We start from the raw sequence: 22,812 nt of genomic DNA, 5'->3' as shown, positions 1-22,812 counted from the left end.
GCACAGTTTCTTCCCTCCATAATGCTGGCCACCATCGTCTGAGTGAAATATTCTTGAGTACGGCATAAAACACCAATCAAATAAATAAATAATGAGGAGTAAAACTAAATGTAGACCAGTTTCATCAGTATTATGGTGGGCAAATGAACACATGAAGCAGGTGAAATCGACCTCTTCTCAGTCTATCTCAGCAAGGGCTGAGTAAATGTAGATGGCTTCTACCTAGTTTACACAAGTTTCCCCCATTCATGATTACACATGACTGTTGTATGAGTGAAATATTCTTGAGTATGTTTAATTAAAGCGTTCATGTTTTACTGTAAGTGTTGCGAGGTGTGGTTGGGACGGAAGGGCGATATCATACCAGACAAATATTTTAACATCAAAAGAAATGTTTTAAAATGTACATTTTGTCTCTAAGAATCCACTTTTTTGGACAGAATGAGATTTGTGTAGATAGAAAGATGAAATCCTACTGGAGCGAAAGGTTTTCAGCAGCAAATCTGTAATTCTATTTATTTAACTCATAAAAATGCACTTTTTTATGGATGAAATTTGAGGTCATTTACCAAATATCATTTAATATCAATCAATCACTCAAGCAATCCATCAATCTTTCTGAGCAGGATTCGTACATGGTTACTGCGGTGACAGCTGTCACCCCCACCACACGCCCATACCCGGTCTCCGTGCAGACACCATCCAGGTTTGCTGTAGAGAGTGTGCCCAGTCAGCTGTGTCCTAACGCAGAGCCGTTCACCAGCAGGGTGGCCATGCCCCAAATGCCACGACCCCAGGGGGAAACCAACAATAAGTCTCAGCCTTACACCCTCTGGGAAAGGTAAGGTGATATTTACCTGCGTTAGGCAGATCTCGGTCTGCCTGTGGGTCAAATTTTTGGACTCCATGCTTTTAATAGAGACCCATTCTGTGAAATTTCAGATGTTTTATACTACAATAAAAGGTCTGTTTCCAAAACGATATCAGTTTTTTTAAGATGTCCAAGCTAGTTAGAATTTGCACCTGTTTTTGGCAATGAAGAATTATCTTTTCAGAATTAGGATTACATTTTCCAAGCTGCTTTCTTTCATGTGAACAAGGCAGAAGTACAGGATTAAATACATATAATCTTCATGGCCAAGTGGTTAGCATGCTAGCGCCACACAATGACTCGGGGAGCCTGTCACCAGTTTAGTTACTACCTCATGCTGGCTTGTGCTCCAGTGGTGTGAGGGAAGGTCTGCAGCAACCTGCCTGGTTTCGTAACACCATTGCTGGCTGCATTAAGTGAAATGTTAAGGCACATGTGTGATGTGAAGCACCAATCAGATAAATAAACAGATGCCTGTAAACATGTACCACCTTGTTACAGTCGAGACATGATGTACCCTCCTCCCTCAGTGGGCAACCCCACGGTACAGGACAGGCTGAAGCATGAATTGGCCATGGTGGAGCACCAGATACACATCAGAGAAAACTCAACCAGGAAACTGAGCGACAAGGAGAGGCTACAGTGTGAGCTACAGGCCATAGAGAAACACATATCACTGGTGAGTAGACAAGGGAAACATGTATATCACTGACTTGACAGGTGAGTGGAATAGAGAAAAACGTATCGCTGGTGAGCAGACGAGTCACGTGCATGTATATAGCTGGTGAGAAGAATGCAGAAACATATCACTGGTGAGTAGACAAGGGAAACATGTATAGCACTGACTTGACAGGTGAGTGGAATAGAGAAAAACGTATCGCTGGTGAGCAGATGAGTCACGTGCATGTATATAGCTGGTGAGAAGAATGCAAAAACATATCACTGGTGAGTAGACTGTATTACTGGTGAGTGGAATAGAAAAACCTTTTGTTGGTGAGTGGAACAGGGAAACACGTAGCACTGGCAAGTGAAATAGAGGGGTATACATGTAAATCTCAGGTGAGTAGACAAGGGAAACATGTTACTGGTGAGTAGATTTGGGCAAGGTATATCACTGAGTGGAATGGAAAAGAATGGAGAAACATAAATCACTAGTGAGTGTAATAGAGAAACATAAATAACCGATGAGGGGAATAGAGAAACTTAAATCACCGATAAGTGGAATGAAGAAACGTAATCACTGAGTGCACTGGAGAAATATAAATCACCAGTGAATGGAATGGGAAACACAAATCACAGGCGAGTGCAATAGAGAAACATAAATCACTGGTGAGTGGAATAGAGAAACATAAATCACCGATGAGTGGAATGAAGAAACGTAATCACTGAGTGCACTGGAGAAATATAAATCACCTGTGAATGGAATGGGAAACATAAATCACAGTTGAGTGCAATACAGAAACATAAATCACTGGTGAGTGGAATGAAGAAACGTAAATCACTGAGTGCACTGGAGAAATATAAATCACTGGTGAATGGAATGGGAAACAAATCACAGGCAAGTGGAATAGAGAAACATAAATCACCGATGAGTGGAATGAAGAAACATAATCACTGAGTGCACTGGAGAAATATAAATCACCTGTGAATGGAATGGGAAACACAAATCACAGGTGAGTGCAATAGAGAAACATAAATCACTGGTGAGTGCATTAAAGAAATGCATAGAGCGGTTAATGTGGAAGCTGAGCTGGAAACATGTCCAACTGATGTCAACTAATCTTACATCAGTGGTAGGATATGTGAATCATTTACATTACCACAAAGTGCAAGATCAATTCTGTCCTTGGATAGGGAATTTGAAGAAAGGTGATGTTTAAATGAATAAAGAAAATTGTCTTGTTTTCCAGCAAACGGGTAAACCTCCCAATGCTTCTCTGGAAACATCCACAAACCACACAAGAAGGCCTGCCTCTAGTAGTACAAGGGTTTGGCCAGCAAACAAGAAAATATTCACTAAATCTGGGCCCGTCCTTGACCCGGATATTGACCTCAATGCAGCCTTGACCCCTGAAGAGGAGCAGGTGAGTCAAATCTGATCTTTAGCTTCATGTACCAAGTACAGGGAAGACTGTGTGGGAAAGCAATGTTAAAATAAATGTAAGGGGTGGTTTTGCACTCATGTAAACCGCAGTAACATAAAGGGGATGTCCCATGGTTGATGCACTGTGTGCATATTAATTACTGTAAATTACAAAATTCACGGCAATGTGTATTTTGTATTAGAATCAGTGTTAAGGTAAATGTTAGGAATGGTATCTCGAAATGTACTGCATGTATTGAAATGAGGTGTAGCATACATTTAAAGTACAGTGACACATTGATGCCCTCTGGGCAGTTCAGCTACCATAAAATTCACAACAGTACGGAGCTGAAGTTTTGCATTCATGTAGTTCTATTTGGTAACCTTGCTACCAAATCTCGCAAGGGCCCTGCACTGATTCTGATAACCCCTTCTCTCTTTTTTTTCTCTCTATCTCTCCTGCCTTCTTGTTTCCCTTTGTTTTGTGGGATTTCTCCTCCACTCTTGGTATTTTGCAAGGTTTCCTCAGCATTCTGTTTGGTTCACTTTGGTTTTTATGGGATTTCTCCTTTTCTCGGTTTGGTTTACCTTGATTTTGTGGGGTTTCTCCTGTACACTTTTTGGTTTCACTTGTTTTTTTGTGGGATTTTTTCTTGTGCACTCTAGTTTCCCTTGGTTTTAGTGGGCTTTCTCTTGCACTCTTTCTGGTTTCTCCTCCACTCTTACGCATTGTTATTTAAATGAAATGTTTTTAACTGGAGGCAAAACACCAGTAAAAGAAGTAAAACTTGCATGTAAGTTAAGAGAAGTAAAAATAAGTTAATAAAAATCTGATTATATCCTCAAACCAACTGAGCAGATAACTTATGATGCAGCTGATAAGCAATGACTATGATGGTAGCTGCCTTTGTAATGTATGTGTCTGGCAGCAACCTGCGGATGGTCGTGGGTTTCCCCCGGGCTTCACCCAGTTTCCTCCCACCATAATGCTGGCCGCCATCGTATAAGTGAAATATTTTTGAGTATGGCATAAAACACCACTCAAATAGATAAATAAATGCTGTATGTTCATCCTTTTTTCTGTCTTTTTGTTTTTTCGTAGGAGCTCAACGACTTACATCTGCTTGTGCAAACCAGTAAGAAGGACAATGGCTGTGCAGAAAACCAGACTGGTACATTTACCAGCAAAGAGACGCAAGAGCACTGATGACACTGGAGTACATAGAAACAAAACCTTTGTTGAAGAGTTGATGTATTAAAACATGGGAAAATGTGAAGTGTACATTGAAACAATGGGAGTTAATATGTCAGTTGTTAAATGATTTATGCTTGACACAAGTATAACCTATGATATTAATATTTTTTGGCTTTTAATTTGTGTCAGTGGAATTTACAAATTTTGCTGTGTGGCACATAATCTGTGTGTATGCCGTCAAATAGTGCTTTTTGTGTCATTCATATGAGTGTTTGGCATTTCTTATGCAACTCTCAGCCGTACTTTAACACTGGTCGTGTTCGTCAAATAAGTGTGACAGAAATGACCAGTGTTGTTAGTTTTTTTTTTATCCCCAGTGACATGTACACAACTATATTGTGTGACTCTTATTACCAGCATGTATCATGCAACCAAATTAGATTGTATTTGTAGTCATTAGGTTTTACTTACAGGCTAGAAAAGCATAATTAAGCTTTATCTGTCACATACTGTAAATGACCTTACAACAAATCTTGTTATGCTATATACCACATTTGTTGTTAATTACCACTTACGGATGTACCATTGCCGGGGTATTCATACCACATATGTTGCCTCAGTACCATTTATATTGCATTATAACCATGTGTTCTCCTTTTTAATACTACTTGTATTGTATGACTTGTGTTGTACTGGTACTATACCACTTATGTTATACTGTATCGTACGATTTATGTTGTACCGCCCCACTCACTGGCCGCAAATTTCTTCAGAGAAAGATGCATACCACAATTTCAGAAGGAAAAAAAAAAACATGTATTATTGGTGTTTGGTATAGAAATTAGTTCATAGTTTTCATATAATTTTATACTTAAATATACTGTTTTCTTTAATCACTTTTTAAGGCCATCTATGTTCTTTATATTGAAGCCAGGTTCCTATTGGCAGTGTAATAGATCATAGCTAGGTTCCTATGACAGTATCTACATGTACTTGGCAGAGTAATAGATCATGGGTTGGTGCTTATTACAGCATCTACATGTACTTGGCAGTGTAGTCGATCAGAGCTAGGTTCTTATTTCAGCATCTAAATGTACTTGCAGTGTAATAGATCATGGCGAGGTTCTTGGTACAGCATCTGCATGTACTTGGCAGTGTAATGGATCACAGCTACGTTTTAATTACAGCATGTACTGGGTAGTGTAATAGATTATAGCATAGGTTCTCATTGCAGCATCTACAATACATGTACTTGGCAGTGTAATAGATCATAACTAGGTTCTTATAACAAAACTCCAGCAACCTACATGTACAAATGGTTGTGGGTTTCCCGCCGGCCGCCGTCATACAAGTCAAATGTTGCGTATGGCCTAAAACACCAGTCAATCAGTAAAACATTACAGTGCCTACTGGGCAGTGTAATAGGTAGTCTGTTGGTTCTAATTGCAGCACCTATTGTACATGGTTGCATAGATTATGGCTTACAGCCTCCACAGCTATTGTGTTGTGTTATACTGTATGTTAAAACCATTTTAAGTAAAATACATTTTGGGGAGTCTGATAAATAGAAGCCAGGATCTAATGACAGCACATATTGGGTATTGTAATAAGCTTGCATCAAGGCAAGGACGTAAGGCCAGAAACTTGTGGAGTAAGGTAACACTGGAGATTAAAACCATTTTAAGTAAAACACCAATTGGGTAGTCTGATAAATAGAAGCCAGGATCTAATGACAGCACATATTGGGTAGTGTAATAAGCTTGCATCAAGGCAAGGATCTAAGGCCAGAAGCTTGTTTAGTAAGGTAACACTGAAGATTAAAACCATTTAAAGTACAACACCTATGAGGTAGTTTAGAACATATTGGGTAGTGAAGTACGCCCCTTCATAAAGGCATGAAGGTAAAATCTTCCAACTCCATGATTAATACAAGGACCACATGAACTGTGAAACCAGGTTCTAATTGTATAGTAAGGCACAGTAGTTAAAAGATGTGATTCTTCGCATATTATTTCCAGTAATGTTTCACGAACTTATGAAGACTTATTACAGGTCAGTTGGTACCAAGTTGTGTGATTCACTGTTACAACTTACGGAGGCTCTCTACCTATCAGCTGGTGAAAAGTTATGTAATTTACTGTTATTCACATACGAGTTCCAGCAATTTTTCACAAACTTACTACAGCTTATTACAGATTAGTTGGTGAAAAGTTGTGATATACTGTTATTCACATATGAGTTCCGGCAATTTTTCACAAACTTATTACAGATTAGTTGGTGAAAAGTTGATATAGGGGCCTACTGTTATTCACATACGAGTTCCAGCAATTTTTCACAAACTTACTACAGCTTATTACAGATTAGTTGGTGAAAAGTTGTGATATACTGTTATTCACATACGAGTTCCAGCAATTTTTCACAAACTTATTACAGCTTATTACAGATTAGTTGGTGAAAAGTTGATATAGGGGCCTACTGTTATTCACATACGAGTTCCAGCAATTTTTCACAAACTTACTACAGCTTATTACAGATTAGTTGGTGAAAAGTTGTGATATACTGTTATTCACATACGAGTTCCAGCAATTTTTCACAAACTTACTACAGCTTATTACAGATTAGTTGGTGAAAAGTTGTGATATACTGTTATTCACATACGAGTTCCAGCAATTTTTCACAAACTTACTACAGCTTATTACAGATTAGTTGGTGAAAAGTTGTGATATACTGTTATTCACATACGAGTTCCAGCAATTTTTCACAAACTTACTACAGCTTATTACAGATTAGTTGGTGAAAAGTTGTGATATACTGTTATTCACATACGAGTTCCAGCAATTTTTCACAAACTTACTACAGCTTATTACAGATTAGTTGGTGAAAAGTTGTGATATACTGTTATTCACATACAAGTTCCAGTAATTTTTCACAAACTTATGAAGGCTTATTACAAATCAGTTGGTGAAAAATTATGTAATTTACTGTTATTCACATGAAATTTCCAGTAATTTTTCAAGCATTTACTGAGGTTTGTTATAGATTAGTTGGTGAAAAGGTATCATTAGGTGAAAAGAAAATCCTTTACCAGTGGTTTTTTTCACCAACTTACTGCAGCTTTCGGTGACTTACTATAGTCACATTGTTGTAGTACATCTATGATTTATCTGTCAGTCATATGCTCTGGAGCACAGCGCAAAACACCAATCAAATAATTCTGACGTACATATTACATGTGCTGTGTTGTGTTCTGTGCACTTTTAAATGTTGCATTTAGCTGTTCTGTATCATCAAACTGGTTCATCATCTGGTTTTTGACAAATTGTACATGTGGAACTAGTATGATTGTCCATCTGAAATTTGGTTGCCACAGTTTAAAGTAAATTTAAAGCGATAATTCATACTGTTTTCTTGCAAAAGAGCACTGTCCAACTGGTAGAGCCTGTGGTGACTAAATTATCTAAAACATTCGTGCTAAAAGACAACAGATAATGCTGCTGTTCAAATCCAGCACATGCCAGTTTAGTTGTTGCTTTGGATCTTGTAGGAGTGTCACATAAATACCTATGTTTATATACTGTGGTATAACTCCATCGGCTTTTCCTGGTCTTCATAAACCACTCAACTCTAATAGCCTCAACCTATGTGTAGGGTGGACCCCCCGTTTCCCCTACACCACAAACCTGGCCACTTAAATATCTGGGGGTATGGAATAAAACCCCAATCAAATAAAAAGGCCTACCATTCCAAAATTTAATGTATCAGAGGTGGGTCTATAGAATGTGCTAATGAGCTTTTCCAAGAAAGGGCAAAGGTTTTTAAGACAGGATATGAAATTTGATATCGTTTCTTTTCACACTATTCCCCCTACCCCCAAGAATTCTGTATTTTGTAACAAAAAGTCCTATTTAGAGGTGATCTGATTACAATGTAATATTACACTTAAATTCAACAGAATAAAGTTTGTGGAGGCATATATGCGTTTCTTTAAAATTTTCTTGACCGACGACTTCGTATTACTGGTATCCCCATGTTGGGAAGAGTTTAAATTTCCATGTTCCATTTTCAGCCGACTCAAAGCCACTTTTACGAGTTTGTCTGGCGGCGGAAGCTCTAACCATTAGGCCTTGGAAGCGGTTACAGCAGAAGCTCTAACCATTAGGCCTTGGAAGCGGTTACAGCAGACGCTCCAACCATTAGGCCTTGGAAGCGGTTACAGCTGACGCTCTAACCATTAGGCCTTTGAAGCGGTTACAGCAGACGCTCTAACCATTAGGCCTTGGAAGCGGTTACAGCAGACGCTCTAACCATTAGGCCTTGGAAGCGGTTACAGCAGACGCTCTAACCATTAGGCCACTGATGCAGTCAAAAGAAAACGTAAGATAGATGAATCACTAAGTCCAAGTACACCGAATGTTGGTTGAAAATTATTTGGACACGCTATATTCATGGCTACTCAACCTTCAGTCGGAGACAAGCAAGTTTGTCTCAATGGTGGGACACGAGTAGCCGACCCAGTACACCATTCCACTTATCTCGAGCTGCTTAAATCCGCGTCATAGCATCTTCCCACGCGTAAAATGCCTCCACGCCCTGACCTACCGTCATGTTTTCAGCCGCCATGTATTTAAAATGGGTGAATACAGGTTTGGGAACGCATCCAAATGCGAACTTAAGTACTTTTTTTTTTCTAACGGTTTTCTTTGCATTATCTTTGCAGCGGAATTTTTAATTTTATGCAATATCTTAAATTAAATCAATATGTCCAGAAATTTGACGATTCAAGTATTCACGTGACCCTGTTAAACTACGAGGCAAATGGCGGTCGTGTTTTAGAACACACAAGTAGGTCAGTATTTCTCGACCAACAGCCAGTGTACTCGTACAAGAACGTACACCAAGATGGCCCGTCGATAGTATCCTTTATGTTTATCCCTGGAGCCCCACATCAATGCGGTCGCTGGGAGTCCAGCCCATGCTGGCTCCCCAGTTTGATGGAAGACCTTCTCACGTACAGCCATGGTTTTTCTGTGGGCGCAGTTTCCTCCCACCTATATAGTTAAAGTGAAATATCCTGGAGTACTGCGTAAAATTCAAATCAAATAGATCTGCATGTTGAACAGCATGCAAGCTAGGAAGATCACATTCTCCTTAAACTTACAGGTGTCCGCAGCACTACACCAGGTACAAAAACCTTACGACTTTCTTGAATCCACTTAAATATAGGGCCACACTTACAACAGCCGAGATTGGATTAGATGTTCCATGCACACCAACAATATGAACAGGGATTGTGGAAATTGGCCAGCTTGGACAGGTGGATTTGTACCTAGCATTAGCCCAGCGGTTTAAAGCTGCATTTAAATGCATCCCAATTCAATAAATTTTCGCATATTACAGCCTGCCCCAATTCTTTTCATTTTTGGGACATATTTATTTTGTTGAAAGTTGAATATTACTTTACTTGCTTTTAGGAAAAGTTACGTTTTATATAGGATATGAGAGGAATATATATTTTTTGGATGAAGTCATTTGCGTCAAGTTCCCGTGTATACATATAACTACTTGAAAATATTCAGTCTTCAAAATTGTGTAGTTTGTTTTCAAATTGCATCTTCAGTTATATTCACTGGTCTTATGTGTTGAAGATTTAGGGGTAGATGATAGCAGGACGTTAGCTTTAATCTTGACAGTTCCTATCATTTGTATCAGAAAATGAACTTCGATAGCTCACTTTTGAATAACTGGCCTTTCATGTAACTTTTTCAATTCAGTTTCCCATTTTACACAATTCTAATCCAGTCTTTGTTCCACCTTCAGGTGTTTAACTAGAAAGAATTCTGAGTTGTGGCCTTTTGCCAAGATAGGCATAGCGCCACCTGGATGTCTACGGGAGGATAACTGGATGCACTTCACCGAGCAGCAGGCCATATCAGTTATCTTCCCCAAAAGATGGCACTTTGCCTATCTTGGTCATGGGCCATAACTGAGGATTTGTTTTAAAATTGGTTTCCAAGACCCTTGTAGAACTTCGGCAGCGTTTTCTGCGGATGCTATATCGCTCAGCGCAGCCGCGGCATATGGAAATCTAAAGGGAGGTAACTCACTGCGCTTGAACTAGGAATGTTACTTTCATATTAAAGACAATTTTCAATCCAGGAGTGAACGCCAGACAGAAAAACAAGGGGAGAAATGTGCAAGGTTTAGCCAAGTCTCTTTATACAATATACCTCTCAAAATACAGGACGCAAAAAAGGAAATAAGAAAAAATTTAAAACAAAACTATGTGTTGGATTTTTAAAATACCATAAGTGAAAGTTCAGTTTTCATATCAATTGGCAGTCAACGGGTTAGGCCATATTCAAACATACACATCAATTCATGGGGTAAAATTTGTGAGGGTATCAATAGTCTATACCACTGGGCATCATATTGGCAATATAAACAAATAAATCACCCGTCCCCGAACCCTGAAGAAATGTCAGTTCTGTTTGCTTTTTTATAAAGTCCATGTTTTCCTGCCAAACCACAGATTATGCACTGTAGACTGCAGGTACCACACATAATGTCCCTGGGGGGCAAGTCTTTGGCGCAATTCCACAGTTCCGAGTCAGCTGCCCGGGGCATCAAGGGTGCAGAAAACACTCGGTATACAAAACAGTTGACAAAAAAGTCCATGGGCACACACGGAGAGTCACATTTTAAACAGCTTGCAGCTATAGTATGTATATATGAAATTGTACAATGTCCAAAGTTTAGTTCAATTCATATATCAGTTCAAGTGTATGTCACTTTCATTTTGAGGACATCACAAAAAAAAAATTAACTGTTAGAATCCCCATACTGCACCCTCGCGGCATGAAACTTTGCCCCGACAAGGAGAAACCGGCACATACAAGTGGCTATGTTGGGCATGTGCAATGGTCATCAATATTCAATAGAAAGCAATGGCAAGTTGAAAATGGTCATCTAAACGCAATGACGAATGGATGTATATAAGCAGCATCACATATTTAAGTGGCGAGTTTCTTTTCTTGCATGATATGGCATAAGAATTGCAATCAAAAACACCTGGTTAGGGCTTTAGCATGCATATTATGGCAAAGAAAAAAACAACATGGACCATATTTAGCGAATGCAGGCGTGTTCAATACATTTACCAGGAAGATTCAATAAAAAAATACTACTCATTTAAAGACACCATTTTCCCCTTACCCAATAATTCAACCCGCATTTGACTGCAAGTTCTGAAATACAATGCACATCAGGATTTCAAATTTGGCAACAAAACCATGGCAAAAAATATGCAAAAGCAAAATTTCATCATGACTATGTTCAAGGTTAATCTTTGAGACAAACGACTATGTTATAAAGTGGACATATCAAGGCATAATTTTCATGACGATATGATCAATGCAAATTAAAAATGGGCATGTCAATAAAAAGTGTAACCGTTGATGAAACTGAAACAATCAGTGTGAGCATGTATTTCCATAAGAGCAATTCAGAGTTACGGCTTTTCAACTATTGATACTGCCATTCCTACCACCTGCCTAAGGGGGGACCTCCAACAAATGGAACAGCCGCACGCAACCGACAGAGGGAGGCGAAAAGAACAGCCGCCTGAACGAGTGCACACCGGTGTCTGCAATAGACTGGTTATTCAAAATGACAACAAGAAAACATGGTAGAACAAAGATATCAACAGGGTTCTTTAATAGCAATAAAACAGTTGAGTGTTTCCTCACGTTTCAAGCAGTTGTACCCAGAATGTACTAGGGTCAATATCTATGAATACGACAAAGAAAAGAAGCATGTTAAATCTTTTGCAAAAAATAAAAACCTACAGTTATTGTACGAGGCTACCATATTCGACAAGTTTAAACTGGTGAAGAGACACGAACTCACGTGCGCTTACCTGTTATAGGTCAATATGTCACAGCACGACAAACCCCTACACGCATCCACACATCTGACTACAGTGGTCACGGTCACCGATAAGATATATATATATGTATATATACACATATACCACAACATAAAGTGGAGCAGTCCGCGTGGCCATTAACATAGCTCCAGTAGAATATTAATTATTGTCAAAAAAAAAATACTGATTGACTCTACAAGCAATGGTTGAAACTGTCAAAAAAAAAAAACAAAAAAAAAACAAACATTCGCTAGAATATCGTAACATGTTCTGCATACAAAGTCAAATATATCAAGACGATCTACTGCAAGTGTTGTAGTGAAATATAAACGGTCCACCTCACCTTAGCTATTGCTGGCCACAAGTGATGCGGTCAAAACATACAAACGACACAAACATATGTAATTAATATTATTGATACAGTAAATGTGAAGAGCAGTTTCTTTCTCATCGGTAAGTAGAAGATGGTCAATACAAAGGCAACTTTACGATGTGACAATTTTAATAGAAACAGGCATGTATGTGTAGCTTACGATGTGGCATTTGAAACAATTTGACTCGACTGTATACGTCACATTACTGTAAAAGACATGTTAATAGTATACTCACACTGTACACAGTAAACCGAATAATACAAGTTTTTCTCAGACCTAAATACACAACTTAATTACAATTTTCAAAAAGGAAACAAATAAAACAATTTCATTTCAAGCGTTTTATCATTTCAAAAATGAGGCTATCAGCTGTTTATCCCTTGTATGTTATAATACATATCTATGTTATATTATGAGAAATGCAATACAAGGTATCAATTTTCATACAAACATGGCAACTGGGTTGGGAGTACGGAATGTCAAAATGAGAAAAGATGCAAAAATGTTAATACTGTAGTCACTGCTACTCTATACAGTGAGGCATTTATTAATTTAACTTATGTAACTGTCATTTATTCCACAAAAAAAAAAAGGCAACAAAAATAATTAAACCAGTTGTCTAAACCATTATTAAATATCAATGCAGTAGTTTTTCATCATATCTCTATTAATATTACATGTTTGAAAAAATTGTCATCAGTCATATGAGCTTTTGTGCAGAGGTCCGTAATTGCTCTAGAAAGGTCCACATTTGGAGTCTCTGCAGAAGAAATTCTCCCACCTAAAGTAAGCTATGTACAAAAAAGCAACACAAAACTGGTTATACTCTCAATGCACCAAATACAATATACGCGAGTAACATTTTGGGGGATATATGTAGGTAAAAACAAGAAAAAAATATGAACGACATGAAAACAAATATGGGAAACGATCCGTAAAAAAAAAAAAAATCCAATTCGAACCTTCAAACCTTTTTCTGCAGGCGCTGTAAACGGAGTCGACAAAACTTCAGTGGCCGTGTCGTATATATTTATAGAAACCCACTTGGCAAGCAACAAGTCAAAAGGAGTAAGTACTAAGTGAAGAATACAGAGTAAATCAAACATTCAATCTGAGGTGGGGCTCTTATCCAGTCTTCGTGGACAAACCTACATGGAAAAGACAAAAACAGACAATGGCTGGCATCACCAGGGGCAGAGAACTCCTGTGTGTGGGGGGAAAAAAGCAAAAACACACAAAGGCAAGAGAACTATCTCAATTGATATGGGTGTCCCCAAAGTCACTGCAGTGCAATCAATTTCATTGCACGATGTTTAAGGACGAAAAGATTTGCTTATTTATTTGACTGGTGTTTTATTCCGCACTCAAGAATATTTCACTTTCAGGACGGCCAGCATTGAGGCAGGAGGAAGTCGGGCTCTGAAACCCGCAACATCTGCAGGTTGCTGAAAGACCTTTCCACATACGGACAGAGCGGTACGAAGAGAATACACTTTGAGACAAATTTTAGTTTTTCAACTCCCATTACAACAGATAGTTCTCAATGAAGTTTGGACTGATGTACAAAAGTTTTCCGTATGCCAATTTTACATAAAGTCCAGATAACCCCTGTAACAGACTTAACACGTTTAAGCGCAGAGAATATGTGCACCATGAACAATTCTAGACTTATTTGGTTGATGATAAACAAGAACTTGAAATCATGAAAGATGTCTACACCAGGCCAACTATAAACAAAACCCTTTCAAAGCAGTTGTTACCCAGACAGCTCATGAAAATAGCATCCTCCAAAAGCAGATTGTATACATTCATGGCCAGCAAACAGCTTGATGAGAATAGCTGGGCCTGAAAAAGTAGGTCAAGGGTCATTGCACTCACCACTATCTGACCTGGTGCAGGAATGAAAGTATTGAAGATAAAATGCTCAACAAGTGGCATAACAAAGTGGCTATGGACATGTTTAATCCAATTTACAGTGTCTCATGGGGATTACACTTAACTTTCATACTTACCTGCTGCTTGAATGGAGCTCATTTGCCTAATGCAAAATGGACATCCGTTAGAATTTAAACCACGGCACAACAGTGCCCCCCCCCCCAACATAGCTTGCCAGGTTTTCTTTTTGCTTAACTTTCCATCCAAAAGGCCTTCATCAACTCCCTCCAAGGTTGATGTTCTTAAATTACTTATTCCCATTCTTAAACACTGATTCAGTAGTCAATTTGGATAATGAAATTTTTCTTTATGAAAATGACAGCCCATGGTTAAGAACTGTTGCCAATATCTCCAACCTGTATTCAAAATTTTTTCTCTTTACACAAAACAGCCAGTCTGACAAGCTATATTAATGACGGCATCTAAATATTCCTGGGCTGGCATCCTCCACATCTTGCTCCTGACAACCTACAAATAAAAAACACTGGAACCACCCCGCAACAAGACTTGTTATATTTACCTCAGCTAGCCTAACTGTCTACAACTTCCCTAACGGGGGGCCTCACTGCTGTGGAAGCTGCCCCTGCTGAGCCCCGCCCTGATTGGCCTGCTGCAGAATCATGCTGGCCTGCATGTGCATGCCCTGCTGACGATAATACTCGACCCAGGCAGCAGAATAGTCAGGCTGTCCAGTCTGCGGGTTGATAGCTGAAACAGAGAGACACTATTTTAGTAATCACAGTACACAGATTTTGGGAAACGCTGCTCAGTTATGAACCATGAAGAACACAGGCAAAGCGCCATCTGGATTTGCCTAATGGTAGGTAACTCATTGTTCTTACACAGTAATCACAGAGTTATCCTCCCTTAGACATCATCCGGACACAGACCCCTATTACAACTTCCGTTTTTCAGTAGGGACAATTGTAGTTCTGTGAATTTTAGGGTATAAAGTCTTTTTTTGCTCTCAGGCGTCCATTTTTGGTGCACAGGTGCATGCTTGGTAATGCTGGAAACTGTCTACACTTTGAGGAGGTATGAGCTTTATTGATGAAAGTTTGAAATTCTGGGTGAGAGGACACAAGGTGTGAGGTAGTGATGAGGCTGCAAGTGACGTCCCCTTGGCGTTGCTAGGCACACCTCCCAGCTGCCGGCATGGAAAGGTCCAGATTTTGACGGTCAACCTATGTCAAGATTTTTATGGCTTCTTTCTCACAGGCTGGGCCAGGTATGCACCAAAGCTTATTGGCCACGGAATGTTTGGGACTGAGCTACAGCGCTAGACGTTAACACTGTCGCTTATGGAAAATTAATGGGGGTCCGAGGCCTGTACTGACGAAGTCACCAAAATGTGAAAAATGTCACTATGCGCTTAGATTTCAAAAGTATGGCCTTGCCTCCTACAAAGACCCCGTCACACATCGATGGAAGAAGAAACACATCAGAAGACTTGTTTATATGGCCAGACAGGGGCTGTCACATTTAGATCCCAAGCTTGATTGTTCACATGTTTGCCACAACACACGCTGTGTAAATGTGGACCACATAAGCTTGGAACCACATTGTGTTAACAATAACGGGCAGCGCAGCTGCAACGTAGGGCGCTGTCTCGGCCATGGGCAGTATGCAAGGTGCACGCTGCATTTAAGACTGAGCAGGTTGGTTTCCCCTCATTAAAAATAATAAATAACAGATGTGTTTCAGATTTTGCTCAATTTCTGTTATCATTTTTTAATTTCTTTCATAAGTGACAACAGCAGTGACAAATTATATACAGTGTTGTCCAGTTGTCCCTTGGCATAGTCACTTTTCTCTTCTGGATTTGAAAGCCGGTACTCAATGTGCTCTCAGAGTTTTCTGGCTGTATTGCGGAGTGATCTTCCCCTAACCGTCTGTCGCTTCTTATAAACCTTGTGGTACTGGTTCACCCTTTCAATCTGTTGTACTGTTTTCTCGCTCCTAGGTGAAATACTGGCGCCGACGGCTTGGAGTTTGGCAGCCGTGGACTTGTCCTGGCCATTGTTAAGTCTATGGATTGTGGACGCTGCCCTTCCCTCCTTATTTCTGCTGTAGTTTACATTCTTGGGCAAGGAGACGCTGAGTGATCTGTTGACAGCTTTGCACTTTTGAGTGCTGGTGTTCATCCGGAGACTGGTGACGGCTGTCTCGCTCAACACCATGTGCAGTACTTCGGTCAATAGTTTCCTGTCGTTGTCATCCATGTTGAAAGGACAGAGTTTACTGGTGGATAAAAACAGGGATCTCTCCCACCAGCTGCAGGTTTCCCCTCCTAAGCATACCACACTGTTCCTGCAGCATTTGGAACAGTCCCCACCGTAACACCTGACCGTTGCATCCACAACCCTGGGTAGGTAAGTTTTTATTTTCCTTATGTCACCAATGTGCTCAGACATAAGTTGAGAAAATATCAAGCTACACCTGGCCTTAACATCCTGACTTAACACCTTCCGTGCTTTCTTCCTGGCTTCCCTCATTCAGCCCTGTCCTTCGAACATTGCATCGCTGAACTTAGCCTGGTTACATTTCTTGAACTGGGATCTACCAAGGTGCGTGGGGTCTGCTAACCGTTCGACCTCCCACAGAGGCTCGACCAGTCGGATGCCGTCCTCCACTCCCTTGGCTGACCTGGAGTTGCCGTCCATGGCTACGTGCTTGGCTAAAACACCTTGCCTCGCCAATCCCTCGCCAATCTCGTTCCCCATATTATACTCGGACTAGGGGGCATGTGGGTTTGTGTTCGCTGTGCACTCCTCGTGTCCTCCAGGGCACTTTACTTGGAAGCCTTTTCCTCTCAGCCAGGACCCAGTCCAACACAATTTATTCTTCAGTGCTGCGGAGACAATGTATTGCTTGTCTGTTGATGTCTCCACTGCCAGGGAAATGGCTTGTGAAGCATTCTGGCCCGGTTTCTTGGGACTGGTTATTGTAATGCTGTTGTAGCGAGTGTCTGTGGCCAGTTCTATTGTGCTGTCATCCTCTCCTCTTTGCCTTTTGTATGCCTTTACCTCTTCCACCTTATTTGCCATATCCTCTCTGTTCAGCTTTGCGATTGCAGATGCGACATGGTTTGCAGTGCGATGCATGTTCCTACGAGTGGCAGGCCATCGCTGCAAATAGGAGTTTGGCTCGGGTGTTCCCCATTGGTGTGTCCTGGAGGCCTACTTGAAGAGCTCGGTTCACCACCTTTTTGGCCAGGTCTGTTGCATTCTACCTCTTTGTAGAATTTGTGGAAGCCAGATACATAGTCACAGTCACAGCACTTAAAACTGAACGCCCAGGCTAAACCCCACTTTTTCTCTGCAGCTATCTCTAACCTGGGCAGTGGACAGTGGTCCATGGTCTCACTGTGCTCAAGCATAACTTTGTTCCATATACACACCATTTTCTGTATATCTGTGAGTCGCATTCCTTCAGCAGCCCATTCCCGCTCATGTGTATCTCTGTCTGATCCAGCCGTGGAATCTACCTTGCACCGTCTTGGCCGCTGTATTCTCTTTGTGTCAGGCTGGTGTGTTCTTACAGCCTCCTGATTGGGCTGGAAGTTTGTGTCCATCAAGGAACACCCAGGCAGAGGATTCAGCATGTCTGTAACTGCTGACAGGTTATTTGAGTGATCCTGGGCCTTTCCAGCTTGAAATCTAGACTGTTTCCTCTTTCTGTCTCCCTTCATGGTGTTTTGGGGTAGATTGTTTGCCTTGTTAACTATCAGACTGACCAATATAGGTGTACTTGGTGGGTGCCTGATTGGAAATGTTAAATTCATATTTTTCCTCTCTGTTTATATGTTGTAGATGCCAATGTGACACCCTTTGATGTGACTGTGCAGAGAAATAACCTGCTGTGAGACAACAGCAATGGTGCAGGGAGGTTTTTGCATGGTGAGCTGGTCAGCCAATCAGCAGTCATGGGGGAGGAGGGGGGAGGGGGGGGGGTGCCTGGCTGGGTGGTCTTTTAAAGGGTTTCATCATGCTATTCAGTGGGGAACTGGGATACTAGTCTTTTCTTAAGTCCTGTCCACTGAAAAAGTGCCTGTGAGTAGGTCTTCATCACCTTGAGGCATTATTCTTGCTTTGATTTTGGTCACAAATGATTGTTCCGAAATTGTGACAATCCGCTTTGATACCCCCTACCACACTGTCAGTCAATTTTTTTTCACATAGTTGCTGAAGAAAATGTCTTATATTTTGACATTTAATTGTCAGATAAATTGCCTATATTTTGATGTATGCTTTGACACTTTTGGCTTGTAACTTTGATATTTAAAGCTGCTCTGAGTAGAAAAGTCTTCTTAAAAATGTATATTTCTCTAAATGGTAGTGATGAGGCTGCGAGTGACGTCCCCTTGGCATAGCTAGGCACGCCTCCCAGCTGCCGGCATGGAAAGGTCCAGATTTTGACGGGCAACCTATGTCAAGATTTTTATGGCTTCTTTCTCACAGGCTGGGCCAGGTATGCACCAAAGCTTATTGGCCATGGAATGTTTGGGACTGAGCTACAGCGCTAGACGTTAACATTGTCGCTTATGGAAAATTAATGGGGGTCCGAGGCCTGTACCAGATGGTGCTATGGCCATCTTGGTCATGGGCCGTAACTCCAGACTGTTTCCCACTGGGATGTATTACGTCCGTGCTCAAGCAGTAGGTCATTATTGACAATGAGAGTCAACATCTCACGTGCATGCTAACAGCCAGGGTCACAGCTGGAGTGCTCAAGGCAAGTCACTTCACTAACAAGTCACTTCACTAACAAGTCATTTTCCACATGCGATACAGATCTTTCAGAAGCCTAAGGTATATACCATACTGGTGAATTTATCACAGATGAATCACAGTTTACTAATGCAGCACTTTACATATGGGGTTGGGCTTGAGTATTAAAACGGATTTGAGGCCCTAAAAGGTAAATATTGACCGCCTCTTAAATAATATCTTAAATGTGTCCGTTATTCCAATGTCAAATATCAACACCCTGTTGTCTAGAGCACAACCACAGGTGTTACTTCAAGTGATATTTCAGTCAAAAGAGAAACCAGCCAGTAATATTAAAATCTGAAGGATACCCTACGGAATATTGCTAGCATCACTGTTACAAAAAATTTACGATGAAAAAAAACACTAACCACCACAAGTGATAAGTGATCAAAATCCTTAGCTGTCTCCGTAGAAATTTCCTGATGTAATGTGATAATACACATGACGTGTAGTGAGGCAGATAATGAAAGTATGACACTGTTTGTAGCTATACATCAGCGATGGGTGACATCAAATGTTCTTGCATGATGTCACAAAGCAAAATTAGAGTGAGTGAGTGAGTGAGTGCTTGGGGTTTAACATTGTACTTAGCGATTTTTCAGTCATATGAAGATATGGACTGCATGTAGTGTGCCTCCTTGTGGCAGGACGGATTTCCACCGCTCTTTTATCTAGTGCTGCTTCAGAGATGCCTTACAGAGGCAAAATTTGAAACTTTTGTTTCCGTATTCTCCGAAGAAACCAGCAGCGGCAGCTTTACTAGAATTTAACAACTTAAAAAGTTAACAATTTTCAAAAAATTTAAAAAGCCAATCTTGATCCTTAACATTTAAGCTTACTATTAGGACTCAAAGTCTTGACACAAAAGTAGCTCTTTTACGAGTGATGTACCTGGACTGGGGTATGAATGTTGCTGCTGCTGCTGTTGCTGGGGAGCTTGCTGGGCCTGCTGTGGCTGTTGTTGTGGTTGCTGGGGAGCTTGTTGCTGCTGGTTCTGGCCGTACTGCCCATACTGCTGACCGTACTGGTTGTAGTACTGCGAGTAGTAGGCTGCCCAGGCTGCAGCGTTCTCAGCCACTTGTTTACCTGACGAGGGGGAGGCAGATCAAGATTGGAAAATGATGCTGTAAAATGTAGGCTTTGCAAATATGTTTGTATATTTAGGTAAGGGTTTTGTCAAAGAAAGCAGCGTTCTCAGCCACTTGTTTACCTGACGAGGGGGAGGCAGATCAAGATTGGAAAATGATGCTGTATAATGTAGGCTTTGCAAATATGTTTGTATATTTAGGTAAGGGTTTTGTCAAAGAAAGCCTCGAATTTACAAGTTTAGCTTTCAAACACAAGATTATCTCTAGTTAAGAAAAACTCCACCCAAAACTTTTGAATATATTTAGCACTCTCACAAACACAGACTAATGTCCACTTCGTAAACTGACCAAAACAGCCTAAAGATTCATCAGTCCCACTGCTTACAATGCCAGTTGAATTTTTATTGGGGGATTTTAAATACTGAATCCATAGTGTTTTCCTTTTGCTCTACTCGATGAGCCTTTTCCTCTGAGCAGTAACGTCGATTCTTATACTGGTTTGAACAGTGCACTTACTTGGGTCACTCGGTCCACCCTGCTGTCCCTGATACTGCTGATAGGGCTGGTACTGATTCTGCTGCCAGCCTCCCTGACCGCCGTAGCTTTGGGGAGATGGTGGCTGTTGTCTGCAGGGAGGGGAGATAACATAGGGAGGTAGTGTGAAATTAGGTCAGCATAAATTCTGCTCAAGAGGCCGAGTACATTAGTCTTTACTATTCAGACAAACGAGTTTGCAGTGTTTTTTTTTTTTTTATCCTGTGATGCATTTTTCACAATTTAGCCAAAAATACTTAACTGGGGACTTCTATTCGGACTTTTACTGTGGGTATTATTTGTAAACATTCACCAAAAATGGGCCATAAACAATTACAGGCAAAAGAATTACTATTTGCAATGTACAAGACAATTTTAGATTCCAAAGTGAACAGCGCATTTGCATTTTGCTGGTGAAACCTTCATTTTGTTAGTTCAGAGCACCATTAAAACAAACTTACGGTTGCCCGTACTGATCGTAACCACCACCGCCTGGGCCCTGTGGCCCTGGTCCCCCGGGCCCTCCTGGTGGTCCTCCAGGACCTGCAGGCTGAAACAAGGAAGAAACACTCTGGTCAGAATCATGTATCAAACCACAGGACATGAACGACAGATTTTAATTTTGTCCAGCCAAAGATAAATTTTACAATTTTATAAGCCAACTGGAAGAAAATTTAAAATGCCTTAATATACACGTACTGTATTGTCACAACATGTACAATGCTTTGGCGAACCAATATGTATATTTTATTTTAGGTGAAAAACACACGCTTCATTTAAGATCTGCAAATCTCAATGGCTCATTTATTTATTTATTGGAGTTTTACGGCAAACTCAAAAATATTTTGCTGATACGAAGGCGGCCAGCATTATGGTGGGTGCAAACCGGGCCGAGTCTAGGGGAAACACACAACCATCTGCAGGTTACTGACAGACCTTTCTACGCACGGCTGGGTCAATGGCATGATGTCATGACAACCTACGTACTACACAGACCTAGGCGAGTTGCCACGTTGGTTCACTCCTCAAAAACTAATCTCACATTACAAGATCGGTAAAAAACTAAACTCACATTACAAGATCGGTAATTCAGAAGAGGCCTATTGCGCAATGAAAAGCTGTACACTTACATCATTGGGTGAAAGTCCCGCCTTCTCGCAGATGAGCTGAATTGCATGCTGGATTTGTTGTGGTGATCCACGCACAGTGAATATTTTTTGATTTGGATTGGGGGGAGGGGCCCGCTGAAGTTCAACATGGCCTCCAGATAATCGGTTGATTTCTTTGATCGTTTCTCCACCTAAAAAGCAACATAACAGAATTAATGCCAAGATTTTCTGTCTTAACTGCCTAATTTTTTATTCACATATCTAATTCTATGTTAATGGTGCAGCCATACACAGCCGAGTCCTGCACTATGTTTAGTTCATAGCTTAGTTCAGGATTTAACAATATCACAAAGTTAATTCACTTTCACGAACCAATCATTCACCAAAGAACACCTGTTACATTCTAGGATCAAAATCAGCTTTGAGTCCAAGCAGATCTCTTACCTTTTCCTATAACCAACCCGCACTTGTCAGCAGGAACAGGATAGTTTGTCTCCTCTGGGAAGTTTGGGCCACCGCCAAAGGGGCCACCGCGGCCCATGCCTCGCCCTGGGCCTGATGGGCCACCTGGACCTCCCATGAACGGTCCTCCGCGGCCACGCCCTCTACCACGCCCCATTCCCCGACCCATACCAGGGCCACCCTGAAACTGGAAATCCTGGAGCAAAAAAAAATTGAGGTTTAGACCAAAAGCATTTAAGATGGTCAGTTGAAAGGGATTGAAATAAGGGCATTTTCAGAACTGAAATCATCAAATTTCAGTGTTGGCCACAATTTAACCACCAATGATTTATTCCTAGCAGACAAACTGTGTCTTACATAGGCCAAGAACTGCCTAGTTCAGATCTAAAATTCCAACCGCAGGTTTCACGGACCATGCAACATTTATGCAACCAACTGATGCAATAAACAGCAACATCCACAGAA

The 22,812-nt window shown here is 40.7% G+C and overlaps 2 protein-coding genes across 6 annotated transcripts in view; one reads left to right on the top strand and one right to left on the bottom strand.

Moving 5' to 3' along the window:
* LOC135480986 (roquin-1-like) overlaps positions 1–4,782 on the top strand; it is a 34,561-nt gene extending 29,779 nt beyond the window's left edge. Inside the window, 4 exon segments of the mRNA XM_064760917.1 lie at positions 627–841; positions 1,373–1,550; positions 2,782–2,955; positions 4,057–4,782. Coding sequence (XP_064616987.1) covers positions 627–841; positions 1,373–1,550; positions 2,782–2,955; positions 4,057–4,161 — 672 coding nt within the window. The 3' untranslated portion in view covers positions 4,162–4,782.
* Positions 4,783–10,324: 5,542 nt separating this feature from the next.
* Positions 10,325–22,812, bottom strand: part of LOC135481101 (far upstream element-binding protein 1-like) — a 29,516-nt gene continuing 17,028 nt past the window's right edge. For all 5 annotated transcript variants that reach the window (XM_064761037.1, XM_064761034.1, XM_064761036.1 and 2 more), the window contains exons 14-20: positions 22,330–22,543; positions 21,907–22,076; positions 21,238–21,326; positions 20,759–20,868; positions 20,046–20,240; positions 14,903–15,090; positions 10,325–13,595 (exon numbers count right to left, since the gene is read on the bottom strand). In XM_064761037.1, the coding sequence (XP_064617107.1) occupies positions 14,945–15,090; positions 20,046–20,240; positions 20,759–20,868; positions 21,238–21,326; positions 21,907–22,076; positions 22,330–22,543 (924 nt within the window). In that variant the 3' untranslated portion in view covers positions 10,325–13,595; positions 14,903–14,944. The remainder of the gene's footprint in view (positions 13,596–14,902; positions 15,091–20,045; positions 20,241–20,758; positions 20,869–21,237; positions 21,327–21,906; positions 22,077–22,329; positions 22,544–22,812) is intronic.

Source organism: Liolophura sinensis, chromosome 13 (genome assembly GCF_032854445.1).
Source record: "Liolophura sinensis isolate JHLJ2023 chromosome 13, CUHK_Ljap_v2, whole genome shotgun sequence".
NCBI classification, from domain to species: domain Eukaryota; kingdom Metazoa; phylum Mollusca; class Polyplacophora; order Chitonida; family Chitonidae; genus Liolophura; species Liolophura sinensis.
This window is presented reverse-complemented; position numbering and strand designations above follow the sequence as displayed.